We start from the raw sequence: 9,616 nt of genomic DNA, 5'->3' as shown, positions 1-9,616 counted from the left end.
TACAGTAATTCATCGATCTTTCTTTTGCTTTCCACGTTTCGTCACAAAATTTGGGGGAAAAATCAAGCGAAAGCAACGAAACGCAGCAATACAAACAGTCTTTTCAGGATTCAGGAAGAAAACATAAACAACTGACCATTCTGTTCATCAAACGTCTTGAAAGACACTAACATACAATGAAGTCGATCATTCATGTCAAATCCCTCTTCGATTCAAACCAAATTACCTAACGGTAAGCTGCCTGAAGTTATAAGGAAGCTGGAACTAATTGCGTCGGATAAAGGAGGCAGCATATCTTTGACGAGACAATTTTAATATAAATTCAATCTTGATAGGATGAATGAATACCTCCAACGATCGGGTCAAGCAATGTGAGTGAAAGTCCCCCCCCCCCCCCCCCCCCACACACATACACTTTCTTTTATTTTGTTGTAATAACTTACAACAGTATAACATTATCTGGTTGAGACGACTGGAATTTATCGAGGTAAACTAGTATTCGTAGTGCTGTGACCGTGTTGTTGTCACTTTACATCAAGTAAAAATGAGCGCATTAATATTGTTGTGGAGACCGCAACGCACTGTTTTGGTGTCTACAGATCCCTACGTCAGACCGATACGGACGTGAGTCAATCCAAATGAGACACCCGTTACAGACGTATCTAACCTTGTTTTCTATTCTTTGGGCCTATAGTACTCGGTAATTCTTTTGGGATTGTGTGCATTTCCCTACAATTCTTGACGTACTGTGTGTATCAATAGTCGTCAGCATGACATGCATTTCCAGAGCAAGCTTCCCGTTCCGCCTTTTTTTCTTTGTATCGCCGTACGCCCCGGTGCACTTTGCAAATAATACGCTCCGTACACATTTCCCCAAGCCATACCAGAAAATAATAATTTGTCATATTATCTGTATAAATGGCACGATATACCATCGACGGACAAAATGGCGAGGAAGTACTCCGTCTTGTATAATGCATTATTCCTTGTTTGCGTGAGTTTCTACTTCTGTCCAGTTGCTTTAGGTAAGTTGTTTACATCAATAATATTATAAAGATTTAGTTTTGTCAAATTTACGCTGGACTATACTCCAAACAGAGTCCAGACCATGTGGAAAGCGCTATAAAACATCGTCAAACCGCGACGGACTGTAGCTGGTACTGACTGGCTCCAATTGTTTACAGGCCAGACAGATCCATTGGGGATCCACTAGGTTACGTTCTATTATAACACTTCGTCAAATGATAGTCTTAGATAGAGCATGTACCTTAATATTGATGCAAAGGGTTTTCTGATGGAGCGGAGATCGTTTTTAACAGGATGGAAGAAGATAATGTGTCTACACTCTTTGGATGCATGTACTATGACTTTGACTATAAATGACTTTTATAGCTCATAGTCACTTGTAGTCGTCCACATGAATCTACACACATTATCTTCCTCCTCCCTGATAAGAACAACTTCCGAGAATGAATATCTGTTTATCTTTATATATGCCTCTTTTTGTACTGATCATGGACATGAACGTGTTGTTATAATTTGCTTCCTGTGTATTAGTCAAATGCATGTCCAATTTCACTCAAAACTTTGTATATTCTGTTGAAAAAAAATGGAAATAAAATTTAAATTTGATTAAATTGAATAATCAACCTATGGCTGATAAACTTAAATATGACATTTTCAATTCGTCGTGAATTTTATAGGAATTGTTCATTCCATTTTTCATAGTCATGGTGGACTGGCCATCTTTTTTTTCTCGGGATTTAGAAGTGAGAGAAGCAGTAAAACACGATGAAGTTGTTGAGAGGGAAACAGTTTCGTCAATATCTATACATATCTCTTGCATCGCATTGCATGACTCATTGAAAGTGTTGGCTTTTAGCAAGTACAGTGTAGTAGGGCCTAAATCTTTGGTTAGCGTGAAAACGTTACTAAAGTGTAGGTGTTTTTTATTATTATTATTATTATTGCTTACATGATGTAACAAGTGACTGATAGAGTTACAATGTATTTTGTCATTAGAATGTTTAGTGTTCTAGCTATTAGTTTTCGGTTTTGGTTTCCTTTAAACTTCATACAATGTATCAATTTACTAAAATATTCAAAGTTTATTGCATGCATACATTTACAACAAATAGCCACAGAAAGACACACTATGTATGATTTTCATTTCATTTCATTTATTTTCCATATCTAAAATAATGCGAACAACTATGCGGGTAAAAAAGGCATTATTGAAATTATATAATCCAGGCACGGTTGTATATAAAAAAATGTGAATGCAATAAACAATATAAATATATATATATATATATATATATATATATATATATATATATATATATATCATAATAATATTGCACTTATTACATCATAGCACATTATGCCATCTAGACAATTACTGTAATGTGTGTTCTGTTGGTAGATCGTAATGAAGACCATGGCGGGCTTAAAGCTCGATTAAGATCGCAACTGCTGATCTGTACATTAACAAACACCAGTGGGACTCGAACCTGTCATCTACTGTAGATGACAGGTTCGAGTCCCACTGTTTCCTTTTTCCAACATGTTTGTTAATGTACAGATCAGCAGTTGTGATCTTAACAGATTTCATTTGCAGAGGGAGATAAATTGAAGAAACTCACACCTGATATCGATATTGCTAGTGAAACACATGTTAATGGTACCGTTACATGACTCCTTGAATACCTGTAGCGTCTTTCCGAAAGACTTCCATTGAAATGTCCCACTTGTCCGATAAAAAAAGGTCACATTATGATAATGAACTGTGTGAAGCAATGACGTTTATCACTTGAGTTGGTGTCGTCCCTGTGTACAATATTATTAACCCTCCCCGTCCCCTCAAGGTAGAACTGTTCATTATGAGTTTGTGTGAATTATGTGTTGTATTCATTGTTCTTTCTTTCTTTCTTTCTTTCTTTTTTTTGGGGGGGGGGGGGAGGAGGTGGTGCTATTCAAACTAAGATCATGACTATTCAAAATGATGAGACACAATGATAATTAGGGATAGTAAGATTTCTTCAAGATAAAACGAAGCACTAAAACGTAGGCCGAGACACTCTGTTCACGACTAACAGTAAAATGATTTAAATTGAATGTAACAAAAAAAAAAATCAGACTTATTCAATTCTAGGTGCATTCCTATACAAAAGTCAAATCCATGACTCATGTTCACCAAGCTCTGAAACTAGCAAACTACTGGTATGTCATTAATGTAATGATGGCGCACGGTTAAACGTCGACTTGTTTGGTGCCACTTTAAGGTGCTCAGTGCGAAAAGAGCCACCGCCTACTCCAAATTGGATTCAAATCCATCCCTTTCAAACGATGTGTATTCAATCTCTTTATCTCATTATGAGTGTACATAATATGATTCATCTACCTGTGGATTATGTCTCTCTATGTATATTCATCTCCTCTCTATCTCATCAGATTCCGTTGATTATGACGTACGTCTGACGGGCACCGACGTCCCTTGGGCGGGTCGGGTTGAAGTCTTCCTGGATGGATCCTGGGGGACGATTTGCTACGATGGACGATGGGGCTCCAACGAAGCCGAGGCAGTGTGTCGCCAGCTAGGATACCCCCACGGCAGTGCTACGGTCGATCTACCGTACTATGGTGCATCCACAGAGCCAGTTCATGCCACAAGCGTTGTGTGCCCACCCGACTCCGATGGTCTAGGCAGCTGCGATTTTACCAGGGGAACCACCTGTGACACCGAGTTGTCATCTCTGGTCCATTGCAGTAAGTTCGTGTAGCGTATGCAGATGCTTGCAAGTGCCACTGAGGAGATGTTGAGATTGTTCCTCACAAGGCGATAAGGCTAGATGGGAGGCCTGACGTCTTTACTACATAATCAGCTCGGAGAAAACGAGAGGCGAGATATGAAATCTTGTCATCTGGACTTAGAAGGCGAGATCAGATATTTCGTCTTCTTGACTTATCGGATCCCAGAAGGCAAGAGAGTAAGCTATATTAGATCTCGTAGAGAGTCGAGATATTGAATGTTGTCGCCTCGGGTCGGAGAAAACGATAGGGTAAGATAATTATGATATCTCGTCAGGTCTCGACTTCATGGGTCCGAGAAGGTAAGAAAGCAAGTTTCCGAGATCTCGACTTTCTCAATTTTCCAGGTTCAATAATTTAATGTGAGAAGGCGAGACATGAGATCTCGAACGATCGTCTTCTCGGATCCAAGATATCATAATCATTTATAGGCCAAGCGTCCACCCCATTTTCTGCTAGAATATTATTTTTTGTGTTGTTTTGTTTTGTTTTGTGGAATTCTGTTTAATTTCTAAACGTTGTACTATTTCAACGTAAAGAATTAATGCAGAGTTTCCATCAGTTTCCATTCAGACATTCATCAAATCGAATTGACAAAAACTTTTAAGGTTCATTGATATCAAGTTCCCAAGTGTTTTACTACATTTGCGTTCATGTGCACTGAGTCCAAAATACTAGTATTGTCACTTATGTTTGGAGGGGGAACTTTCCCTTGATTGGGAATGCGTGCAGTCTAACAAAATTGTTATTATTTCACCTTGACGACTCGATATTTAACCGTGTCTGCTATTTTAGACGTAAACGTTCGGTTGATCGGCAGCACAGAGTCTCGGGGGATTGTCCAGGTTTACGCCGGCGCGTGGAAGACGTTGTGCGTCCAAGACTGGCCGGAGAGCAACAATGAGGTAGGCTACTTCATCACTTTCTATGATTTATTTTTCAGGCTAATAGGGCCATTTAAGCAATAATGTGGCCAGCTCTGCTCCAGTGGGTAACAATAAAATGGCAGCGCAATGCCTTGCCAGGCAGCGCGAGCATGTAACAAAGGAATGTACGGCATGTTGCCCCAAACTGAAACCGAGTTGGCCAACTCTTCTTATGGATGACTCTGCACCACTCTGCACTGCAGCGGCGCTGCGGAGATACACAGCGCCCTCTTCGTGGGTTTCCTGATGAATGAGATCCCGCTCTGGCAAAACCCGAAACTTCTCGGCATCGTATGGCAATGGTCTAAAAATTACCTCAGGGTCCAAATTGACATTTTGACATTATGTTGTGAGGAAATGAAAAAAAAAATCTGGTGATATGAAATATTTCGAAATACAGACTACTAAAAGCAGAATTTTGGCAAGAAAAGTAGCATACTAATATGTTACTCCCCAAAGTTGGCTAAAATCCTAAGTTGAACGGCGAAGTCGCGCTCACTGATAAAGTGACTGTTCTTTTGCTGATCGTATTGTAGGCCTAAACATACTATGTTGATCCCTGACAAATTCGGTAGTTTCATGTCTGTCTTGTATCAAGCCCTTGATGGGGGGATGGGGGGGGGGGGGGTGAGGAGGAAAGAAGGGATAGGGCCCAATCGAGAATAATTTGCTCCACCAAGTATTCGGAACCCAGTATACTGATATCAAAGTGATCAAACGATATTATTGACAAACAACCATATCATTTTTAAAAATGTACGTGTCTAAAATGTTTCCGCGAGGGAGCTCAAAGAGAGATAAAGGGCTATTATATATGAAATTAGAATATTGTCTCACATAGAGAATAACATCTTTTGCGAAGTTGCCGCATTTTATCTTGAACATATACTTTTCACGCCAAATTTTAACCAATATTTATGGCTTTCTATTTGGTCTCACGTAAAGAGAATACTCAGTAATATTATTGAGAGTTTTCTGTCGTATCTTGTAACATTTTGTGTACGACAGAGTTTCTCTAATTGTGTTTGGTTTGGCCTCAGAAAACGTCATGTCATACACCATAACCTTCTTCGTGCATTGCTTATGAGGATGGGATAGATGGGTTAGCGGGAGAATAAGGGTTTTGTAATATACTTATTGACGTATAATATTTTCTCTAGTCTTGTCAAGGTGCATATCTATTACTTTGTTGTTTTTCCCCTTTAATTATAGGTGGCATGTCGCTCTGTAGGTTTTCATAGAACATTGAGCTCACAGTTTCGACTCGGCCATTGGGACCAGAACTACCCGGCGGACCTTGTTTGCTCCGGTGAAGAGGATAACCTATCAGACTGTCTCCAGAATAACTTTTTCTTGCTCGGCGAGTGTGTAGCCGTTTACTTGACATGTGGTAGCAAAGCAGACGAAGCGACATCGTCAAATACTGGTGAGTGTCTTCGCAATCAAATATTTAAATTTCTCTCCATGTCACTACTAGTCTATGAGAATTGATGAGAATTGATGACGGTATGAGAATTATAGGAACAACATCAGAGGTAAAAAGTAGGAGACTCAACACAAAGATTATCACACACGGAACCAATTCCATTAGATTTCCAATCATTCCGCACTTCATTCAAACTATCCCGCAGTCATAGGCGCCGGAAGTGGGGGGGGGGGGGGGGCAGGGGGGCAGGGGGGCGGCCGCCCCCCCCCCCAATCCTAAAAGTGGGGGGGGGGGGGCAAAACGCATTTTTGCCCCCCCCCAAAAAAAAAGCCCCCCCCCCAAAAAAAAAAAAAATAATAATAATGATAATGAAAATAAATGAATAAACAAAGAAAATAAAATAAATATGTATATGAATAAAAGGGAAAAATATGGCTACAAACGGCAGCTTTTGGACTGTAAAATGTCAAAATTTTCAAGCTCGCTCGCTTCGCTCGCTCGCATCCAGCAGTTGAGCCCGGTGCGCCTCCCCCTTAATTTCTAAAGCGAAAAACATAGCTACGACGGCAGTTGTTGGACTCTAGAATGTCAAAATTTTCAAGCTCGCTCGCTTCGCTCGCTCACATTGAATCGTTATGCCATTCTCCTAAAGTTGCTGACAGTAATTGCCAGTAGTTGCGCCCGATGCCCCCACCCCTTAATTTCCAAAGCGAAAGATAAATATAGCTACAAACGGGAGTTTTGGGACTGTAAAATGTCAAAATTCTCAAGTTTGCTCGCTTTGCTCGCTCGCATTGAATCGTTATGCCATTCTCCTAATGTTGCTGCCAGTAATTGCCAGCAGTTGCGCCCGATGCGCCGCCCCATTTATTTCCAAAGTGAAAGATAAAGCTACAAACCCCAGTTTTGGGACTGTAGAATGTCAAAATTTTCAAGCTTGCTCGCTTCGCTCGCTCGCATTGAATCGTTATGCCATTCTCCTAGTGTTGCTGCCAATAATTGCCAGCAGTTGCGCCCGATGCGCCCCCATTTATTTCAAAGCGAAATATGTAGCTACAATTAAAACTCCAGTTTTGGAACTGTAGAATATCAAAATTTTCAAGCTCGCTCGCTTCGCTCGCTCGCATTTTATCGTTATGCCATTCACCTTATGTTGCTGACAGTATCTAATTTGTCGATCGTTTCATACCGTCATTCCATAATCCATGTAAGGAAAACTTACAATGTTCCTCAATGACTGCGTTGTTGAATGTATCACATTCCGTAATGTATGGTAGTCCCATTATTGCTCACGCACACACGCACAAGCATACAGACCGTCAAAATTACTTTATGGTTCCCCCCATGTTTCGACCCACCGTACGCCACTTTACACACACATATATATATATATATATATATATATATATATATATATATATATATATATATATAATAGATGTGTGTGTGCGTGTGCGTGTGTGTGTGTGTGTGTATGTGTATATTGTGTAACATATGCATGGTCTAATATCTTGAGCCCCCTCCAATGTTTGCCCCCCCCCCCCAATCCAAAACTGCTTCCGGCGCGCCTGCCCTCAGTATATCTAATCATTAACATTTATTTCTCACACCTAGCACCTAAATTTGGTATATTTAAGTTTGTTTAATTCTTGTTTAGAGCAGCTTCTTACGTAGAGGATTAGCGACGATTACTAATGTCTTGTTTCGCGCTAATTCCTATCGTTGGTGTCAATCTCTACCTCATAATAATCCCACTGACATTTCCTCCATAATAACACTGATATTTCCCCCTAAATAATCGGCTGTGTCAATTACAGGTTTAGTTATACATGTATTAGTTTATTGTCTCAAACTGATAATGTGATAAATACATCCAGTCTGTAAATTCCGGAGTGGCAGTTACGAATAATAAATCTTGAGTAAATTCTTGATTACAATGACGATTTCTTCCCATAAATGGAACCCTAATGAACACTGACAGTGACAGGTAGAGGGTCAAACTCCTCGCCCTTAATCTGGAGAGCATGTGCTTGCATTCCGGACAACGCGGGCATCCTTGCGACACGATATTTTACTCACAATATTCCTCTAAAATGCAAATATCAAACGGTTACTGGCAAAGGTAACTGCAGGGACCATTCGAAGGGAAGCGTTACATATTACACGACAATGGATTAGCCGTATACCCTGGATATATAAAACTATGGTAATACATTATATAATATTCATATCTTTTTCTCTCTTTCGAATTCAGATGTGAACCAATCACGCTTCATATTGTCCACGGCTCTTGGCGGAGTTTGCTTGGTGCTGGTATTTGCCGTCGCCCTCTTCATTCGAATTGCCCGCAAGATGCCGCGACGAGGCGCATCTTCACGGGCACAGCCGGAGCAACCGCGAAGAAGCAATCGGTTTCCACGGCAACCACGGAGGTCGAGGACGCCCGGTGGTCGACAGGCATCAGACATCTTCTCCATTAGCGGCGGGAGCGAATTTCAGGGTGACGCGCCTCCTTACGAACGTCTGGAAGACGACGACGGTCCGCCTCCCCCGCCCCCGTACTCGCAGATACTGCAGCCGCAAATTGAAATTCCCATCGTCGGGCGGGAAGAACGCTACGAAGACGGGAGAGCGCCTCGATGTATTCAGACCGAAGCCTTAGAGTTCTTCCGGGAAACTGAGTCTCAGGAACAACCGGAGATCGAACCGACTTCTCCCACAGATCTCGGGCGAGGTAAGACGGAGGACGTCGCTGGTTGTGAGCACGGGCAAGACACAGAGGCCCCTGTCCTTCATCATGATGATATACCAGAAGGAGCGGGACAGATCGCAGAATTTCTACGGAATCCCGAACAACAGATCCCGTGTGCTGCGGGACCATCCTCCTTGCGTAGTAAAAATGTTATCAATATTAATGCAACGACGTATTCAGTGGAAATTTGACCATATCATCTTACATGCATAGTTTCCTCACGTATATAGCCGATGTGGATTCGCAGTGCTTTGTGATAAAGTTAGGTTTATGTAAAAGTGAACAATTGTGAGCAATCGAATTATTTTATACTCAGTTTTGCTACAGACAGTATAGTGTTGGATGAAACCATGTTAGAAACACTTCACAGTCATTCTGATTCTGTAGGCCTATACATTTAGTTATTTTAGGAGCGACAACACAAAACATTTTGTGTGCGCGAGAACATCTGAACACTGAAATTTAGCTTCGTTAGCCAGCCCGACAATGTTAATTCAGGGAGATGGAAAATTTTTCCCACTCTATAATGGGTAAGCAGAGTTTCAAAACATCTTTGCGACACTTATTCTGGCTTGAATTGAAGTTCGTGGCTGGGAAGTACTAGTGAAGTTCTGTAAATCATTTTCATATAAAGAAACTGTTGTCTTTCACCATGTAAGTTATTTTCATAAAGAGAAAGTACTTTCTTTTATCATGAAATTA

General features: G+C 40.9%; 1 protein-coding gene across 1 annotated transcript; it reads left to right on the top strand.

Moving 5' to 3' along the window:
- Window positions 1-928: 928 nt before the first annotated feature.
- On the top strand, window positions 929-9,405 carry LOC139732323 (uncharacterized). The gene is made up of 5 exons (XM_071643193.1): window positions 929-1,025; window positions 3,454-3,768; window positions 4,606-4,715; window positions 5,949-6,162; window positions 8,417-9,405. Exons 1-5 carry the CDS (start codon window positions 947-949, stop codon window positions 9,103-9,105), a joined length of 1,407 nt encoding a protein of 468 aa, XP_071499294.1. The 5' UTR covers window positions 929-946; the 3' UTR covers window positions 9,106-9,405.
- Window positions 9,406-9,616: the final 211 nt, after the last annotated feature.

Source organism: Diadema antillarum, unplaced genomic scaffold, assembly GCF_040938485.1.
Source record: "Diadema antillarum isolate AM-2024a unplaced genomic scaffold, OU_Dant_1.0 seq00000413_RagTag, whole genome shotgun sequence".
NCBI classification, from domain to species: domain Eukaryota; kingdom Metazoa; phylum Echinodermata; class Echinoidea; order Diadematoida; family Diadematidae; genus Diadema; species Diadema antillarum.
This window is presented reverse-complemented; position numbering and strand designations above follow the sequence as displayed.

Bases quoted from the DNA above. Each gene is read 5' to 3' on its own strand.
- LOC139732323 (XM_071643193.1), top strand. From the start codon at position 947: ATGGCGAGGAAGTACTCCGTCTTGTATAATGCATTATTCCTTGTTTGC. The intron at 1,026-3,453 runs GTAAGTTGTTTA...CTATCTCATCAG, and splicing joins CTTCTGTCCAGTTGCTTTAG to ATTCCGTTGATTATGACGTA. The intron at 4,716-5,948 runs GTAGGCTACTTC...CTTTAATTATAG, and splicing joins GGCCGGAGAGCAACAATGAG to GTGGCATGTCGCTCTGTAGG.